The sequence below is a fragment of the Danio aesculapii genome, chromosome 13 (genome assembly GCF_903798145.1).
Source record: "Danio aesculapii chromosome 13, fDanAes4.1, whole genome shotgun sequence".
Lineage (NCBI taxonomy): Eukaryota > Metazoa > Chordata > Actinopteri > Cypriniformes > Danionidae > Danio > Danio aesculapii.
Window position 1 is genome coordinate 2,867,869 of NC_079447.1, and position 21,418 is coordinate 2,889,286.

At 37.3% G+C, this 21,418-nt stretch overlaps 1 protein-coding gene across 1 annotated transcript in view; it reads left to right on the forward strand.

Annotated features, from left to right (window-relative positions):
• b3galnt2 (beta-1,3-N-acetylgalactosaminyltransferase 2) overlaps positions 1–21,418 on the forward strand; it is a 39,615-nt gene that overhangs the window by 15,873 nt on the left and 2,324 nt on the right. The window contains exons 5-11 of the mRNA XM_056471507.1: positions 1,166–1,261; positions 3,513–3,623; positions 6,564–6,642; positions 10,484–10,667; positions 11,918–12,043; positions 15,313–15,472; positions 19,919–19,975. Of these exons, the coding sequence (XP_056327482.1) occupies positions 1,166–1,261; positions 3,513–3,623; positions 6,564–6,642; positions 10,484–10,667; positions 11,918–12,043; positions 15,313–15,472; positions 19,919–19,975 (813 nt within the window). The remainder of the gene's footprint in view (positions 1–1,165; positions 1,262–3,512; positions 3,624–6,563; positions 6,643–10,483; positions 10,668–11,917; positions 12,044–15,312; positions 15,473–19,918; positions 19,976–21,418) is intronic.

Sequence of the window (21,418 nt, forward strand, 5' to 3'; positions counted from 1 at the left end):
CACAAATAATAAGTTGACTTCTAGTTGATCATTTGGTATCAGAAGTGTCTTATATGAAAGGTAAAGGCCTCTAGATTACACTTATTTGACCAATAAAATATGATCATGCCTTGATTATGAATGATTTCATTAGGACAGTAAGCTCTGACTCTGCTTAGACTAAAGTCTGGTCACTGAACCTTCAATAATGTCCAGTATAGAATATGTGGTCATGCTGCAGTGGAAACAGAATGAATATTGTGTCTGACTCCATCATGAGCTTGGAGGACTGCATCCATACATCTCTGCAATGACTCAAATCACTGATTAATAAAGTCATCTGGAATGGTGAAGAAAGCCTTCTTGCAGGACTCCCAGAGTTCATCAAGAGTCTTTGGATTCATCTTCAATGCCTCCTCTTCCATCTTTCCCCAGACATACTCAATATTGTTCATGTCTGGTGACTAGGCTGGCCAATCCCGCAGCACCTTGACCTTCTTTGCTTTCAGGAGCTTTAATGTGGAGGCTGAAGTATGAGAAGGAGCGCTATCCTGCTGAAGAAGTTGCCCTCTCCTGTGGTTTGTAATGTAATGGGCAGCACAAATGTCTTGATACCTCAGGCTGTTGATGTTGATCATCCACTCTGCAGATCTCTCGCATGACCCCATACTGAATGAAACCCCAAACCATGATTTCTCCTTCGGCAAACTTGACTGATTTCTGTGGGAATCTTCTCCATGTGGGTTCCAGTAGGTCTTCTGCAGTATTGGTGATGATTGAGATGCAGTTCAACAGATGATTCATCAGAAAAATCCACCTTCTGACACTTTTCCAAATGATCATCTAGAACTTGAGTTATTATTTGTTGCGCTTACAACTGAGATCCACGACAAGACTTTTGTCTGGTAGAGTATGTGCATGTTTGTGTATCTGTGAGTATGCAAGCGTGTTGTAAGTCTGCCTCTGTGTGTGTTTTGTGTGTGCATGTGTGGTTCTGTATGCGTGAGTGTTGTGTTTGTGTATCTTTGAGTATGCATGTGTGTTTTGCATGTGCACAACTGTGTGTGCACATTGTGAGTTCATCTGCATATATCTTTGTCTGTTTATGCATCATAATCCAAGTACAACGTTGTGTATCTGTATGTGTGCATGTTGTGTATTTATGTGTTTGTGTGTGTGTGTGCAGGAGGCAGTGATAAGCGCACGCTTCAGCTCAGTGAGTCCAGGAACTGCTGTTGATGGGATGTTTTACAAACCCGTGGAGCAGTTCATCCTTCCAAAGGTATTTCTCCCAAGCATTTACAGCATTTAACTTCTTCATTCATGACTTAAGAAGAGTTGATCATTCACATCCAGTCAAACTGAAGGAGTTCATCGAGAGCTAACAGTCAGCTGGACGTTCAGCATCCCACATGTCAGACATCTTCTTGCTACATAAGAAAATAATTAGACACAGAATATTGAGTTGAGGTGAAATGGTATCAGCTTGAGAAATGAAAGAAAAAACATTCCTAGCCAAGATGAATGAACACGATCAAATCAGATGGCTATTTAAGGCAGAATATAAAGCTCGGTCAGTTATTACACAGCTTTGCATCAGATACAAAATGACGGGGAGATGAAACATGAATTTTTAGAAGAGAAAGTTTCTTGTAATCTATTTCAGGGTACAAAGCAATCTTTTTTTCACCCAAAAGATCAACCATCTGACCATTTGACTGCTATTAATAATGAGGAGTCGGAATTGTAATGTTAAAGGATGAAGATAGAATCGCAAGATGTGAATTAGGCAACGCGGTGGCGCAGTAGGTAGTGCTGTCGATTCACAGCAAGAAAGTCGCTGGTTCAAGCCTTAGCTGTGTCAGTTGGCGTTTCTGTGTGGAGTTTGCATGTTCTCCCTGCATTCGCGTGGGTTTTTCTCCGGGTGCTCCGGTTTCCCCCACAGACCAAACACATGTGGTACAGGTGAATTGGGTAGGCTAAATTGTCCGTAGTGTATGTGTGTGTGAATAAGTGTGTATGTGTTTCCCAGTGATGGGTTGCAGCTGGAAGGGCATCCGCTGCATAAAAAAAATGCTGGATGAGTTGGCGGTTCATTCTGCTGTGGCGACCCTGGATTAATAAAGTAACTAAGCCAAAAAGAAAATGAATGAATGAAGATGTGAATTATAGTCAGTATAAGTGCTCCGGTTTCCCCCACGGTACAAACACATGCGCTATAGCGGAATTGAATAAACTAAATTGGACGTACTGTATGAATGAGAGTGTGTATGGGTGTTTTCCAGCCCTGTGTTGCAGCTGGAAGGGCATCCGCTGCATAAAACAAATGCTGTATGAGTTGGCGGTTCATTCTGCTGTGGCGACCCCAGATTAATAACGGGACTAAGCCGAAAAGAAAATGAATGAAGATGTGAATTATAGTCAGTATAAGTGCTCCGGTTTCCCCCACAGTCCAAACACATGCGCTATAGCGGAATTGAATAAACTAAATTGAATAATGTGTATGAATGAGAGTGTGTATGGGTGTTTTCCAGCCCTGTGTTGCAGCTGAAAGGGCATCCGCTGCATAAAACACATGCTGGAATAGTTGGCAGTTCATTCCGCTGTGGCGACCCCTGATAAATAAGGGACTAAGCTGAAGAAAAATGACTGAATGAATGAATTGCGAGGTGTAAGTTATTATTGAAAAGTAGAAACTCAGCCTTTAAAGTCAATTATTAACCAAAAATAAATTTGCTTAATGTAAACTGTTCTAGTAAAATGTCCACTGCAAAAAAAAAAAATAGAATTGTGAGATCATAATATAATAGTATCATAATAATAATAGTAATGTAGCTGACGCTGATCGGTCAGCTTGTATTTTGTTTATTGTTTTGTATTTCATTATTGAGTGTTAATTGGTTTATGTTATAAATTTCCTTGTTTCCGGTTGGCTTGAGTCGGAGGTCACATGATCTTTCGTGATTAATTTAACCTGTGAGAGTTTGTATGGATAGCAAAGTGAGATCTAAACGCAGGCACCTGTTTAATGCTCTGCTTATTCCACAGCTGGTTATCAGGCCCACACGGTAAACTACACTTTTGTTGTATATTATTTGTTTATTTTGATGTCCCTTTTGATTTGTGTTTGTGTAAAACATTCGGTTTGTTTATTTTTTAGTTTTCACGGTGTTCAATAAAGAAAACGCATATGGACATCAGTATCTGGAAGCGTGGATTGTTTTAATAACCGGTGGGTTGCTACAAGTAATATATAGTAATATCATTTTTCCCAGTGTTTGGTTGCGTCTGGAAGGGCATCCGATGTGTAAAACATACTGGATAAGTTGGCGGTTCATTCAACAGTGGCGACCCCAGATTAATAAAGGGACTAATCTGAAAAGAAAATGAATGAATGAATAATATCATAATAAATCATAATTGTAACATGAGCAGAACTATTAAAATGTAATTGTGAGATCTGCTTTTCTTCTTTATCTTTCTGAATGCTGCTAAATGAAGTGATGCTGTATGTTTGTGCTGTTCTTCTGCAGGGGTTTGAGGGAACTCTGCTCTGGGAAGCTGAGGATTCCTCTGCTCTGATGTCTGTCAACACGTCAGCACTGCGGCTCAATAACGGGGGAGGAGTTCTCCACTTTAGAGCGGTCAGACCATCAGCTTTTTGTCTGCTTGTGTTTTAGCTTAGAATAATGAGGTGATTCACAGTTGTGATGCATAAACGCACAGTTACGAGGAAAAAAAGTCAGAATATAACGTTTGGGGAAAAAACATTTAGAATTGTCAATGTACTCTTAATTATTAGTAATTAAAGTTGTAAACCTAGAGCACTTAAACTCCGCTTTCAGAGGTTAAAAAATCTGAATTGTCAGATTTAAATCCAGAAACTTAAAAAAAAAAAAAAATCCTGATTTGTAAGATGTAAACTTAGAATTATGAAAATAAAATCTGAATTGTAATTTAAAAAAACTAAAACTACAGGGTACGATGGTCTGAAATAGAAGAATTGCAAGGTGTACACTACCTGACAAAAGTCTTGTGGCCTATCCAAGTTTTAGGAACACAAATAATTACTGGACTTCTAGTTGATCATTTGGTATCAGAAGTGTCTTATATGAAAGGTAAAGGCCTCTAGATTACACTTATTTGACCAATAAAATATGATCATGTCTTGATTTTGAATGATTTCATTTGGACAGTAAGCTCTGACTCTGCTTAGACTAAAGTCTGGTCACTGAACCTTCAATAATGTCCAGTATAGAATATGTGCTCATGCTGCAGTGGAAACAGAATGAATATTGTGTCTGACTCCATCATGAGCTTGGAGGACTGCATCCATACATCTCTGACTCAAATCACTGATTAATAAAGTCATCTGGAATGGTGAAGAAAGCGTTCTTTCAGGACTCCCAGAGTTCATCAAGAGTCTTTGTGTTCATCTTTAACGCCTCCTCCATCTTACCCCAGAAATACTCAATAATGTTCATGTCTGGTGACTGGGCTGGCCAATCCTGGAGCAGCTTGACCTTCTTTGCTTTCAGGAGCTTTGATGTGGAGGCTGAAGTATGAGGAGCGCTATCCTGCTGGAGAATTTGCCCTCTCCTGTGGTTTGTAATGTAATGGGCAGCACAAATGTCTTGATACCTCAGGCTGTTGATGTTGATCATCCACTCTGCAGATCTCTCGCACGCCCCCATACTGAATATAACCCCAAACCATGATTGTTTCTTCACCAAACTTGACTGATTTCTGTGAGAATCATGGCTCCATGTGTGTTCCAGTAGGTCTTCTGCAGTATTTGTGATGATTGTGATGCAGTTTGTGAACCTAGAATTATTTTAAAGCATTTAATTTAAGCAGAATCCTTTAAAAAGTTTAATTGTCAGATGCAAAACTCTAGTAGAGTCTACTCTGTTTTAAACTAAGGTCAGGGTGTAAATTAAGAATTTGAAAAAAGTCAAAATTGTAAAGTAAAAAAAACACATTGCAAAATCTAAACCCATATTTCTGAAGTAAAAAGTCAGAATAGCGAGATGTAAATTTATCATTTCTCAAAAAAATAATTGCTTAATGTAAACTCATCATTCAGTCAGAATAAAAAGTGTAAACTCAATTCTGAATAAAATGAAGTTTGACATTTATTTTAAAAATGTAATTGTCAAATGTGGCTTCACGGTGGCGCAGTAGAGCCTCACAGTAAAAAGGTTGCTGGTTCGAGCCTCGACTGGGTCAGTTGTAATTTCTTTGTGGAGTTGAGCTATATGGGGAATTGGGTAAGCTAAATAGTCCGTAGTGTCCAGTGATGGATTACAGCTGGAAGGGCATCCGCTGCGTAAAACATGCTGGATAAGTTGGTGGTTCATTCCGCTGAATAATAAAGCGACTAATCTGAAAAGAAAATTAATAAATGAATGAATTGTCAGATGTAAACTCGTAAGTCACACTGCATTTTAACGCTCCATAGACGCTTACAACGCTTCCATTCATACTCAGCAGACCGGAAACGCAAGCTCTTGCAACATGTTCTGAATGTCTCTGCATTGGAAAGTTTAAAATTGATGAACTCTGACCTGCGAAGTCGCATCACGTGGCTGCATGAGATCAAACGATGAACCAAATATGACCTCTCTGTATATTAATTCATTCATCCATTTTATTTTCAGCTTAGTCCCTTTATTCGTCAGGACTTGCCACAGCGGAATGAACCGCTAACTTATCCAGCACATGTTTTATGCAGCGGATGCCCTTCCAGCTGCAACCCAACACTGGGCAACACCCATACACTCTTCACACATTCACACACACACTACGGCCAATTTAGTTTATTCAATTCACCTGTACTGCATGTGTTTAAACTGTGGGGAAAACCGGAGCACCCGGAGGAAACACAGGGAGAACCAGCCGGGGTTCGAACCAGTGACCTTGCTGTGAGGCGATAGTGCTACCCACTGCGCCCCCGTGAGGCCCACCTTTCTGTACAGAAATGTAAAATATGGAGCAATTGCTTGCTTTTTTTAATGTCTAATCATCTTGTTTAATCCCAGCTGTTTTCACAGCGCTATACGACAGTTTCCACTGCTTTAGTTCTAAAAAAAAAGTCTGAATTCATGGCATAAACTTTTAATTCTTAAAAAAACTAATTCGCATTTTACACAAAACTAACTCATTATTCCTAGTCAGATTAAGAAATAACTTTCAAAATATATTTAAAAAATTGTATATACACCCATATAACCCAAGATATAAACCCATAATGCTGAAAAAGTATTGCAAGATGCAAATGCAGTATTCGTAAAAAAAATGTCTACAGAAGTCTTTAAAAAAATGTAATAAATATTTCTGTAAAAAGAGAGTGCTTCTGTTTTAGATGTTTCAAAGTGAAGTGTGAACGTCTCAGTATTATGCAAAGGAGTTCTGGAGGGTTTTGATTCAAGGGTCTCTGTGAAAAAAAAAAAATCTAATATTGAAAATCAATCTTTTACATTTAAGCTTCTGTTTTGATGTGTGTTTTTAATGCATGCTTGTATTATCTGTGTCATTTTTATGCGTGCATGATTTTCTGCTGATTTTAGTATGTGTTTCCTCAGATTGAGGAGGGAACCTTGCCTCATAGAACCGCGTTGGGCTTCCCAGGCTTAGCTGGAGGATTCACTTTTACAGTGTACGGTACGTTGAGAGGACTTATGCAAGGTTTGTGTCCTGCTTTGTGTTTTCAGCATCGTGATGACACCTGTAGCCATAGGTGGAGCGTGTGTAAGGCTGGGGAAGGCTTAGCCTCCCCCTGGCCAGAGATCACGAAGATAGCAGCAAAGAAAAAAACTGCATTGAAAACGTGTAACAGGTGTAAGGCGTAATATGAATGTAATTTAATGTTGATGATTAACACAACACTTTAGCTATTGCAAGTTTGTCAATCAAATTTAAAGTCCCCCTACGCACAAAAATGGAACTGTCCAACCCCACACGTTGCACTGATGAGCGCTGTTTATTACTGGAGTTCGCAGCAGCTCTGAAAACCAAACCAAAAGTGCTGGCCAGCGGACTATTCTGATTTGCTGGTCAAGGACATCAGTAATAAAACGACCAATGAGTATTACGAGAGAGATATTATATATTATTCTGGTTTAACTTGTTTTCTGCGTTAAATTGGTAGTTTCATTGTAACGTAGTCTAGCCTATAGTGTAGTAATCATGTTTAGGCAATCGTTTGGAGTTTTATATTTTAAAGGTCAAATATTTATTGCTGAATTACAAGTTCGGTTTTCGATTGGCCTCGTGAAAAAGAGAATGATTTTATATTCTCGGGGCCGGCGCATCTAGAGGCGACCTAGGCGACCTCCTAGGGTGGCAGAATAGTGAGGGCTGCGTCCGCGATTATGAATTTTCAGCTTTATTACTTCTGTCTTCAGTCACACGATCCTTCAGAAATCACTCTAATATTATTATTATTGTTATTATTTTTATTATTATTGGTAATAGTAATAAGCAACAAAAAGTAATAATTTCATTTGAAATTGCACTCAGTAAGTAATAAATAAATATTTAATAAATAAGTATTTAGCAATTTTTTAATATTTAATAAATGCCGCCTTGATGAACAGAATAATTTTAATTAGATTTTTAAATAAAAGTAATAATAATAAAAAATAAATAAACTGACCCCAAACTTTTGACCGGTAGTGTAGATCAGTGGGTGAGTTTAATAAAGTAATTTAGTGCGTGTTGAATATAAGACGTTTGTTGATAGGTGGTGCTTTTGTTAAAACCTCTACTTGGTCGGTCGCAAGTCTTTTTAAATGCATTAAAGGGCAGTGCAAATCTTAGCCTTACCCTGGAGTTTGTTCACACTACGCCTTTGCCTGTAGCAGAACACATTGATCACTGACAACTTTCTACTGATTAAAAGGAAATTAGATGGACTACCATTCAAAATCTATTCTGTTCACCAAGGCTGCGTTTATTTGGGTAAAACACAGAAACGAAATCTTAAATATTATTAAAATGCTACTTAGCTGTTTTCTTTGTTGCTATATTTTAAAGAATTATTTATTCCTGTGATACGAAGATTGTGAGGTTTTTTTTATTTTTTTTTTTTAGTGTCACGCGATCCTTCAGAAATAATTACAACATGCTGATTTGATAATCATCAAATGTTCCTGATTTATTATCAATGTTAAAAAATACTGCTGTCTCTGTGCATTTGTTTTCAGGATTTTTTGATAAACAGAAAGTTTAAAACAACAGAATTTATTTTAATTGTAAATAAGCATGATAAATGTCACGTTTAATGCAGTGAATAAATGTTCATATGAGCTCAAACACTGTCACTGGCAGAGCTGTGATTAAAAACAAACGCTATTGGTTGTTTTTTTTCAAAGGGGAGGAGCTACTTTGTCCTGTTTCAGTGCAAATTATGCAGCACATCAAACAAAAATGTAAATGTCTCAGTGTTACGGGTCCCGGCAGCGGAACTCGTAGGCAGATTAAAAGTGCCTGAATTATCAGGAGAAACAAAACCACATTGAGACTTCAGTGTCTTTCCCCAGGCGCAGCATGGTAGCATCTGTTTCTTAACAGTCATATTATAACAAACATGTCTTCACAAATCATGTACTGAAAATATATCCTCACAGATCATGTGTCAATTAATCAAACATTCAGTTTTGTTCTCTTTGTTTTTCTCTCTTTTTACCACAATGAATTCTTCAAATACTTATACACTCTGTACTCTCTTATCATTAACACATATTAATATTATACCTTCTGTATATTTATCAGTATGATACAGAATACACTTTAAATTCTTTTTCAACCATCTTTCCTTTTTCTTTCTCTGTAAATACCTCTGTTTATAACCATTTACCATAAAACTACTAAGCTCACAGAACAATCATGCATCTGTTATTTGTATCATTTAAACTGTAACAGTTACACTTGACACCAATTCCCAATGTTACTCTCTAGTCTCATAAACTTTATACATTAGCAAATATACAACCAATATATACAAATAAGTCATTTTCTGTTTAATTATCACATACTGAGTAAAATACATATTATTTACTGGGGAGTCAGTTATAACAAACATAACTCAAACCAACTGTCATTTTACTGGTACCTTCATCTGAATCACGCTGCTCAATAAACAACTGTAAATAAGCTATTCACTTGAAAACACATAGGAAATGTGTACTCACGTGTTTTTACATGAATTATAATAAACACATTGACTTTTTTATAAAACATACCTGAATTATCAGGAGAAACAAAATCACATTGAGACTTCAGTGTCTTTCCCCAGGCGCAGCATAGTAGCATCTGAAGTAAACACAACGAGTATTGTCATGGTAACCCAAAGCGCAAGCTTTCTCAACTGCTGATGTTATTTAGTTTCAAACACAGTCATTAGTAGTGATAATAAATTACTTTTAACAGTATATAAATAAAAAAATAATAAATAAATAATGACACAAACATTAATATTGTGAATACACAATAGTGTATCACATAAGCACTTCAGAGGACTTTTAATTCAACATCATATTCAATATATCATCACAGTCATCCATCAGCTCCCCATGCTGAATGGTTTGCACATCCATCCTGTAGTTTGATTATCAATGACTATGTTTACATGGACATCAGTAATCTAATTATTTGCCTTAATCTAAATAAGACAATAATATCATGCTGTTTATATGAGTTGCTGTCATGTTGCTTTCGTGATCCTGTTTTACATGCTATAATAGATAGTTCCATTAACGTCATTAGCCAGCATTTGACACTAGTTTCCTCCGGTGTTTCAACATCGGTTTGTGTTCATCACGATAGCACCATATGTGATGTTGGGAATTTAAGCCGAAAAGAAAATGAATACATTTTGCGACAAGTTCAACTGCAGTTAAAGGTGCTTTCTATGTCTAAAGTGCTCTTTAACAATGCGACTAAAATAGGAATTATCCACCCTACTGAAAAAAACAGCTTAAACCAGCCTAGGCTGGTTGGCTGGTTTTAGCTGGTCAACCAGCCTGGTTTTAGAGGGGTTTTGGCCATTTCCAGGCTGGTTTCCAGCCATTTCCAGCCTGGTCTTAGCTGGTCAGGCTGGAAAATGACCAGCTAAAACCAGCTTGACCAGCCTAGCCAGGCTGGGAGCCCAGCCAAAACCAGCTATGTCCAGCTTAAACCAGGCTGGTCAAGCTGGTTTAAGCTGGATTTAGCTGGTCATTTTCCAGCCTAACCAGCTAAGACCAGGCTGGAAATGGCCAAAACCCCTCTAAAACCAGGCTGGTCAACCAGCTAAAACCAACCAACCAACCTAGGCTGGTATAAGCTGGATTTTTCAGCAGGGCACATGTCTGATTTTGATTTAATTCAATTATGACTTTAGTTTGATTAAGGTAATCAAATCACTGTTTACATGGTAGACTCTTAATCAGAGTATTGTCTTAATCGTATTAAAATCAGAGTATTGGTGTCCATGTAAACATTCTGATTGTCTGTGTTTTAGATGTGAAGGTGTTGTCTGAGCTGCTGCGCGGACGTTCAGAACGGCAGGAAATCCGTGCAGCGCAGCTGAAAGAGGAGGACGAAGCCCTGCAGGACGAAAGTCTCAGACACGGAGACATGGTATTTGTGGACGTGGTGGACACTTACAGGAACGTGCCTTCAAAACTGCTGCAGTTTTATAAATGGTTAGTGTGGCACCCGATCACCTCTCAGACCTCGCTCTCCGTGTGCATTTTGTGCAGATTTTTGAGAAGTACTTTGCAAATTAGCTACTAAGGCTGTATATCGGCACTGGTAGAAGGCCTGCATTGGCTCGAGGCTGCAGGCTGAGTGCCTTAGTGTCCCACCAGTGACGATATACAGCCATATCGCACTGCTACTCATGTGATATTGCATTTATACAACAGTTCGACGGCATAATCATGTATATATAAAAGAAAATCAAACAAGGAGAGTCTCAAAAATCTTTTTGTAAGAGGAACTACTTTCTTCCACCATTCATTCACATCTGCAGCTGACATCAGAACAGCAGAAACCGCTGCTACTTCACCAACGTCACTTTAGAGCTAGTATCTGAATAATTCTCTAGCGTAATGTCTAAAGTGATGACAAAGCAGATGATTTTGCTCACATTTTAAGATTATAATATGCCATCAGTCTACAGAGATTTCCCAGTATTTCTCTGTTGCAATCGGGATATCACAATAATTAACTTCGAAAAAGCCAAACCAAAGCAAACACTAGCAGATTACTGTGGTATAAATACAGCACTACAGCATACATTAGAGAGAGATGGACTTGTCCTTGGAGAATGTCCCTTACCTGTTTAATAATGATTTGGTCAGCTGTAGTTTGAAATTTAGGCTGAGTTTTTCCTCCTCTAAGGGCTTCTTATGCATTCTCTGTCGCCATCTTGTGGCGGAACATCAACCGTCTTTGCTGTGCTCAGTATGACAAGCTTGATGGATGCTGACGTGCTGTTTCTCTGAAATTATAAATATTTGAAATAGGCACTATCCTTATAAATAAACTGCACAGTTGCAATCTAAACAACTACATTTAGACTAAAAAAGCCTCAAGTACAGTAGTAGACGACTTTTGCATATATATTTAAGATATATGTTATTGTGTATTATTAATTTACAGTATTATTTTTATATTCTATTTGAAATTTTATTATTATTAATAAATAATTTTAAGTAATTAAGACTTTTTAATTCATGTATATTACTAATCTAATGAGATAATAAATTATTAACATTTCCTGATACTGCCTGTCAGTTAGTGAGTGTAGTTTTACTCTAGTATCCATGATTTCCTCCAAGCAAACAGGGATTTAAATGGTCTCTGTTGTCTTTATGGACTCTTGTAGTCAATATTTTGTCTGTTCTTGAGTGAAAGCAGCTTCAGGGTTTGTGATTGCTCTTGGTTTCAGGTCTGTGGAGAACGCTGACTTCAGCCTGCTGCTCAAGACTGATGATGACTGCTATATCGATGTAGACGCCGTCCTGATGAAGACGCAGCGCAGACACCTCGCACACACCAGCCTGTGGTGGGGAAAGTGAGTTCACTATAATCATTCATTACTACAGAATATTAACATTTTACTAACACCCAATAAATGCAGAGAAGCTGAGAATTTATGTAGAGTTGAAGTCAGAATTATTAGCCCCACTGTCTATTTTTGTCCCACAAGAAGACGGAGAGAAGATTTCTTCAACACATTTGTAAACATGATAGATTTAATGATTTCTTTTATCTCTGCCATGATGACCACATAATATTTGACTGGATATTCTTCAAGACACTAGTATTCAGCTTACAGTGACGTTTAAAGGCTTCACTAGGGTAATTAGGGTAAAGTTAGAGTAATTAGGCAAGTCATTGTATAACAGTGGTTTGTTCTGGAGACAATCCAAAACTAATATTGCTTAAGGGGGCTAATAATAATGACCTTAAAATGGCTTTAAAACAATTAAAAACTGCTTTTATTCTAGCTGAAATGAAACAATTAAGACTTTCTCCAGAAGAAAAAATATTATAGGAAATACTGTGAAAAATTCCTGAATCTGTTCAACATCACTTGGGAAATATTTATACAATGGTGTAAAGTGTTTGGCCCTTACTGATCCTTATTTTTTTGCATGTTTGTCACACTTTAATGTTTCAGATCATCATAAATTGTGTAAGGGACTGTCATCAAACCTTTGACGCATCATGAAAGTGAATGGTATTTTATGCATGCTAGTGACAACTGTTATTAAGTGTCAATCACTCAGTTTTGTCATTTTAAATGCAAAGATGACATTGTTTATGACAATTTGGCATAAACAAATACATCACAACCGGTCTTTACACATGTTATGACCACTTGACATTACCAAGAATACAAAACTTGTCATAAATCTGTCATAAGTTGTCATAAGCATGCATAAAATCACATTCATGTCATGATTATAAATAATTCGTGACAGTCTTTAGAACACCCCCTCAAGTAAAGTGTATTAAATATTCGCCAAAGATAACACAAACACATAATGCAGTTTTGAAATGAAGTTTTTATTTTATTATTATTAAGGAAAAAACTAATTCCAAAACTGCATTGTCCTGTGAGAAAGTGTTTGCCCCCTAAACCTAATTACATGTTTGGCCACTTTTAGTAGCAACAACAACAACAAGCGTCTTTGATATCTTGCAATGAGCCTGATACAGCGCAGTGGAGGAATTCTGTCCCTCTCTTCTTTGTAGAATTGCTGTAATTCAGCCACATTTGGGTGTTTTCCAGCATGAATCACCTTTTTAAGGTCATGCCACATCATCTCAATTAGATTCAGGTCAGGACTTTGACTAGGCCACTCCGATGTCTTCATTTTGTTTTTCTTCAGCCATTCAGAAGTGGACTTGCTGGTGTACAAACTGCATTATGTGTTTACTTGTATTATCTTTGACTAATGTTAAATTTGTTTGATGATCGGAAACATTAAAATGTGACAAACATGAGCAATTCCAGCGTTATGGATGTGACATTTGCAGTAAATCTTAAAACATGAATTCATATAGAAAGCATATGTTAACATTATATTGAAACATCTGTTTATATTTTACAAAACTACTAACCACAGAGTTATGGGATCAGAAAAATATCAATCTGTGAACATATTTTATATTTTAAAGGGCACCTATGGTGAAAAATCTACTTTTGAAGCTGTTTAGACAGAAATGTGTGTAAGTATAGTGTGTAAACTATCATATTGAGGTGATATAAGCACACCCAGTCCTTTTTTGTCAAATTTAACAACAAAAACGGTGGCCCAATTGGAGGTGTTTTCAGATCAACCGAAACTTTACGTAGGAGTGTGGTCCCCCCCGCCCACCAATATTGATTGACAGCTGCATTAACATGTCCGGTAGTCACGTGTATAATCATATAAACAAGACAGGACGAGCGCAAAGCAGCCGGGAATAAAAGGTGTGTTCAGTTCGCTAGAGTCATCAATCATCATCAAACGTGATCAAGAGTGAGTTTCACAAGTTTAACATGTTTTAAAACAGAGCATGTGTGTAATGAATTACAGCGATTTACTTCAGCTTTACTTCATCAGCACAGCCGCGTGTCTGAACAATTATAAAGGAAGATGCTTAAATCGCGGTTTGTGGACATTAAATCAGGTTTATTTTGTACATCAACATAACAGATATCCATACAGCGATTACCTGTATCATGTCACATATGCGTGTAAGACGAGTGCAAAGCTTAAAGCGCTGTCTCTCTCTCTCTCTCTCTCTCTCTCTCTCTCTCTCTCTGTGTGTGTCTGCGTGTCTGAGCTGTGTGTGTGTCAGCGTGTCTGAGCTATGTGTGTGTGTGTATGTCTGCGCTACGTTTGTGTGTGTGTATGTGTGTGCGCTATGTGTTTGTGTCCTCGCTGTGTGTGTGTGTGAACTTTGTAATGACATTGTGTGTGACTCATTGTTGCAAATCCACAAAAACTGCATCCAATACTGATTGTTAAAGTTCTTACTGTAGTATTTCTCACACACGTTACGTGAGATCTGCTTCCTGAGGCAGCCGAGGGCGGCGATTGCTGACAGGCACGTGGGAACGGTGGGCGGGGAGGACTAGCCTTAAAGGGCCAGTACATAAAAACAGCAAAACATTTTTCCCAGCTATAATATAGACACTTCAAACAGCTCTAATAAATAATCTGATGGGTGTTTTGAGCTGAAACTTTACAGACACATTCTGGGGACACAAAAGACTTATATTAAATATGAAAAAAGGGGTAAACTATGTGCCCTTTAAATGAGGAAAATAAACATGCGTTATGCGAGTTTACAGTATACAACAGACTTTGTAGAAATTCTGTGAATTAACTGCACAACCCAAAACAAATAACGCTAATCAGAAGGTTAAAGTCGGATCTCTGTAGAACAATCATGATTGATTTTATTTGACCTTTTTTATATTTATGAGGGAAGAGCTTGGTTATGTATGTGACACCTCTCCGTTATGGATGTGACTGAATATGAAATTGGCACTTGTTTGACTTTGCTAAGCCAAATATAATTGTTTAAAAACATTGACCGAGACATTTCTGAGTATTTTTACAGTACTGTAAAATACAAGCCTACACAAAAACACTAGAAAGGGTTTCGCTTGTTTGGTGGAAACCTCATTTATTTTTTAATTTCAGGGATGACATTTGCATGGATTTGCTCGCATGCAACAAAATAAGATTTGTTTCAGGTCTAAAACATTGATGCAAGTCATATCTAAAACCTTGTCGTGATTGTTGTGTGTGTGTGTGTGTGTGTGTGTGTGTGTGTGTTCAGTTTCCGTCAGAACTGGGCTGTGGATCGTGTTGGTAAGTGGCAAGAGTTGGAGTATGCCAGTCCTGCATATCCAGCGTTTGCCTGTGGATCTGGATATGTGGTGTCCAGAGATCTGGTGCAGTGGCTCGCCAGCAACGCTCAACACCTCAAAGCCTACCAGGTACATCTGAAAAACATCATACACACATCAGAACACAGATGAAGGCTAAATCATTTGCCTTGTTGTGTTTTTATTTTATTTTTTAAATATTACCCAAGTGATCAACAGAGCAATGGCATTTTCAATTCAATTCACTTCACCTTTATTTGTATAGCGCTTATACAATGTAGATTGTGTCAAAGCAGCTTCACATAAAAGGTCACAGTAAATAGGAACAGTGTAGTTCAGTTTGTAGTGTTTAAGTTCAGTTCAGTTGAGCTCAGTTCAGTGTGGTTTAATAATCACTACTGAGAGTCCAAACACTGAAGAGCAAATCCAACGATGCGCAGCTCTACAGATCCTGAACCATGCAAGCCAGTGGCGACAGCGGAGAGGGAAAAAAACTTCACTAATGGCGGAAGTGAAGAAAAAAAACCTTGAGAGAAACCAGACTCAGTTGGGCACGACCATTTTAATTTCTCCGCTGGCCAAACGTCTTGTGCAGAGCTGCAGTCTCAGTGGCGGAGGCTGGAAGCTGGCCTCAGCGAAGGCTTGTCTGTCCCTGGAGCGTCACAGGAATCAGTCTCATGTTCTCCACTCCTCCATGACCATCACAGTAGCTGCTCAGGATTCGGCCAGGTCCAGGATATGGAAACCTTGGAATCATCTCGTCGTTGGTCTTGGATCGAATCAGTGACTCTGCATAGTCTGAGGGCCTCGGGAAGAGTATCACCAGGTGGAAATGGAGAATAAAGATAATTAGTGTAGCTGATGTTCACAGTGTATATAAACAAGATGCAGAAACCTGTGTGGAAGCCCGCTAAGTGGTGCACAGATTTTTACAATATTCTCTATTATTTTTGGTCTTCTAGAGAAAGTTATTTCTTTCAGTTTGACTGGAATAAAAGCAAGTTTTAAAATAAAATTATCATTTTATTATTGATTAATTCTTTGTTATTATTTTAATCAATATTTTTAGGGTCAATATGATTAGCCCCCTTCATTTTTTTTTACTCTTTTGATGTACAGTTGAGGTCAGAATTATTAGCCCCCCTGTTTATTTTTTCTCCCAATTTCTGTTTAACGGAGAGCAGATTTCTTCAACACATTTCTAATCATAATAGTTTTAATAACTCATCTCTAATAACTGATTTATTTTCTCTTTGTCATGATGACAGTAAATAATATTAGACTAGATATTCTTCAAGACTCTTCTATACAGCTTAAAGTGACATTTAAAGGCTTAACTAGGTTAATTAGGATAACTAGGCAGGTTAGTGTAATTAGGCAAGTTATTGTATAATGATGGTTTGTTCTGTAGACTATTGAAAAAAAATTTTTGCTAAAAGGGGCGAATAATATTGACCTTAAAATGGCTTTAAAAAAATTAAAAACTGCTTTTATTCTAGCCGAAATAAAACAAATTAGACTTTCTCCAGAAGAAAAAATATTATCAGAAATACTGTGAACATTTCCTGAATCTGTTAAACATCATTTGGGAAATATTAAAAAAAGAAAAAATAATAAATTTTAATTTTCTAATAATTCTGACTTCAACTCAATATAGTATAAATCGACGCCATTATTTTTTTGCGGTTCCGCGATCGCTGAATCCATAGCAAAATCAACAAAAATTCACAAATCTTTGCAATCCTGCAAAATTCTTAATTTAACGTCAAATAATTGCAAAAAACTGTAAATAATCTCATAAAACATCCAATTCCAAACCATATAATCAAATTATATTTATTTTAATTTACAATGAATTGTTTTACATGACTTATAGATGTTGCATACGCAGCGCACATGATGTATTTGAGTGTCTTTCGAATAATGGCGTCTCACCTGTGCCCTTACGAGCATTACATTACATGGAAGGGGGGGGCGGAAATGTTTTGCAGCCTGTGCCGTAAGCAGACACGGATGAAGCATCAAGCGTGAGTGATTTACATGTGAAGTCAATGCAAAGATTGGATTAGACATGCTGTGGCACAAATTGTGCTCTTTCGCTGCAGTTAACGAGAGAAAACGCTTCACTGCCATTGACGAGTTTTACGGCGATCTGTGTTTTAGGTGTATTACAGTAGGGGGAAGCCCTAACGCATGTCCTGAGTGAAGTACAGATGCTCCAGGGAGGGAAATCTGAGAAACACTAAGATCGTGGATAACAATAAGAGTTATACAACCTTCCTTTAGCTTAATCCCTACCGTTTTAGAACTGGTTTAGATCTTGTCTTGACCAAAATAAAGAAGAAGCTTTTATTATGATTTTTGTCATCGTGTCAGATTGCACACCTAATATGTAGGCTACCTAATATGTATATATATATGAGAGAGAGAGAGAGAGAGAGAGAGAGAGAGAGAGAGAGAGAGAGAGAGAGAAAGAGAGGCACGTAGTACACCATCAACCAATAGATTTGCTTCTGATCATCTAAATCGCAGCATCAGCGCATTCAGAAATAACAGTTTGTTTGCAAAAGCCTCTAAACGCCACTTGCCTTTGACTGTAAAAGTCACTATATCCCGAGAACCAATCAGAAGGAGCTAATTAAATCATATGTTTTCAATGTAGCAGCGTGCTGATACGCCGGCTTTTATGAGGAGGCTGTTTTATTCTGCTTTCAATATTAAAAGACAGAGTTTGATGAACTGGATGAGCCTGTCCGACTGTCAGTGAATGGCGAATGAAAACGTGCCTTACCTCTAAACTGTGTACAATGTACAGTCAGAGGTGTAGCAAGCGTTCATAACGTGTTTTTGCGCAGCGACGCTACTCTGAATAAGTCAGATTTACTATACATTAAACGGCAACTCCATTTCACGAAAGACAGAGTTAAGATGCCGTTCTTTTATCCCACATGGATGCTGTGAGGATAAACACGGGACCAAAACCTTAAGTTAAGGTGAGAATGAATGAATGACAGCTTCTAAAATTGTCTGAGGCATCCCCTTTTTGCCCAGTAGGCCCACCATGTGATTTATTTGCTAATGTGAGCTATTTGTTTAAAAGATAAATATAATCTATAAAACTTTACATTATTTAAATTACTTCATAATGCCTATACATCTGATAAGCTTTTTATATTAATGGACAATGCACAGATATTGATGTTTCACAATGATTTTACACTGCATTATTTGAATCTACCAAGCTTAGTTTACGATGTTTGTAATGTTTACATTGTTCTACGAACATTAAATCTTAACAATCTTTTGTCATTTCTGATATTTGGGATTTATATTCAATTAATGTCAGTTTTAATGTTATTGATTAATGCACTTATTGATAGGTTTCATTAATTCATTTTCCTTCTGCTTTGTCCCTGGTTTATCACAGTGGAATGAACCGCCACTTACTTGACAGATTTATGTATTTTTAGATGGTTTGTGTAATGTGTTTTATGTTTGGAAAGATTATTTCTAATTGCATCTTTAGTAATTTTTCAACTAATTACAGTCTTGTCCCGATAGGTGGATTTAGAGGTTTTTGCAAAAAAAGCACAAGTGGATTTAGCTGGTTTTGATGCAGAAGAAAATGTACCTTGTTAAAAACCAAAGAATTGTCTAAAGTGACATATTGGGGAAAAAAGGTTATTTTATTTACTAGCTAATAACCTTATCATTATCTATAAAATGAAACTCCTGAGCCTAATCAGAGGAGCCTGATAGAAAATTCTCATTTACAGTAAAAGAGGTCTGATGGATTTAGAGGGTTTTGCATCTGAACTCTTCATATATAATCGCAAAATTGTCTGCAAATTTCTAGGAATTACCACAACGAAAAAAATCGTGAAAAACTAAGGGGTTGTCCATTGACTTGCCTAATTATCCTAGTTAAGCCTTTAAGTGTCACTTTAAGCTGAATACTAGTGTCTTGGTAAATATCTAGTCAAATATGATGTGCTGTCATCATGACAAAGAGAAAAGAAACCAGTTATTAAAACTATTGTGTTTAGAAATGTGTTTCTATATTAAACATCACTTGGAAAATATTGGAGAAAAAAAAGAATTATAATTTATATGATGAGAAATGTATATGATGTGTTAAAAAGTAAATTATATTATATTAAAGTAAAGTATTATTTATCGGAAAGATCCAGCATGCATCTACTGTATACTAAGATAAATATCCCTACAAAGTGAGATGTATAATGACTCCATCAGCAGACGCTTCATAAGAGAAGATGTTTCCCTCCAGTAGACTAATGGTTTGATATCATCTTCAGTTTTCTCTGTCAGAGATTTGCAAAGATCAAATCAGTGCTTGCAGATTCCTCTTTAATGATTTCACTCGCTCTGAAGATCTCGTTTGTTCTAGATGTGGCGTCTGTAGTCCATGTTATTATTATAAATGCACTGAAGCAGGAGAAATGCTGCTGAAAGAGCTCATTCATTCATTCATTCAGATGATGATGTGTGTATGCTCTTGACAGGGTTTTTCAGCATGTAACTGTGTGTGTTTTTCAGGGAGAGGATGTGAGTATGGGCATCTGGATGGCTGCTGTTGGGCCTCGCAAATATCAGGTGAAAAAACTAAGTCGGATTTCAGCTGCACACCCCAGAAGACAGTTCAATAAATATAAATAAATGAATATAAATGAGCATTTTCTTTTAATATATGCATGAACGTGTGCATTTAAATAATTATCGATCCCAGTTGAACTTCTTGTTGATCATTTGGAAAAGTGGCAGAAGGTCGATTGTTTCCCAATGAATCATCTGTTGAACTGCATCCCAATCATCACCAATACTGCAGAAGACCTACTGTAACCCACATGGAGCCAAGATTCTGACAGAAATCAGTCAAGTTTAGTGAAGGAGAAATCATGGTTTGGGGTTATATTCAGTATGGGGGTGTGTGAGAGATCTGCAAAGTGGATGATCAACATCAACAGCCTGAGGTATCAAGACATTTGTGCTGCCCATTACATTACAAACCACAGGAGAGGGCAAATTCTCCAGCAGGATAGCGCTCCTTATACTTCAGCCTCCACATCAAAGATCCTGAAAGCAAAGAAGGTCAAGGTGCTGCAGGATTGGCCAGCCCAGTCACCAGACATGAACATTATTGAGCATGTCTGGGGTAAGATAAAAGATTGAAGATAAACACAAAGACTCTTGATGAACTCTGGGAGTCCTGCAGGAACGCTTTCTTCACCATTCCAGATGACTTTATTAATCAGTGATTTGAGTCATTGCAGAGATGTATGGATGCAGTCCTCCAAGCTCATGATGGAGTCAGACACAATATTCATTCTGTTTCCACTGCAGCATGAGCACATATTCTATACTGGACATTATTGAAGGTTCAGTGACCAGACTTTAGTCTAAGCAGAGTCAGATCTTACTGTCCTAATGAAATCATTCATAATCAAGGCATGATCAGATTTTATTTTGCTCAAATAAGTGTAATCTAGAGGCCTTTACCTTTCATATAAGACACTTCTGATACCAAATGATCAACTAGAAGTCAAGTTAATATTTGCTGTTCCTAAAACCTGGATAGGCCACAAGACATAATAAACATACACAATAGATGTGATTAATTGTGAATAATCTTTGCCTAGCCCTATAAATAATACACGTGTATGACGCATTCCAGAATTGCAGCTACATTTCAAGTATTTAAGTTAAATTGGCGTGATATACAAGAAATGTGTAATGTACAGTAAACCGAATCCATTATTAATGTACAATAATGCCTAAATGTGATGGGGGACATTTGATTACTAATTGTTTATCTTATTGTTAAACCTTTTTAAACCCCTAACAGTCTTGACAATAACAGAGTCTTTAGTATTTAGCAGTTGTTATCTCAGAAAAACATACCTTGGATTGTCGCAACTGACCTATCAGAATCAAGTATTGCAGTTATACAGTATATATAGTCCTTTACAAATAGGTAATATCTGTGTGTAATGCATGTTCATTGAGGTGTACTAAGACCCCTGGAGACTGAAAGGCCCC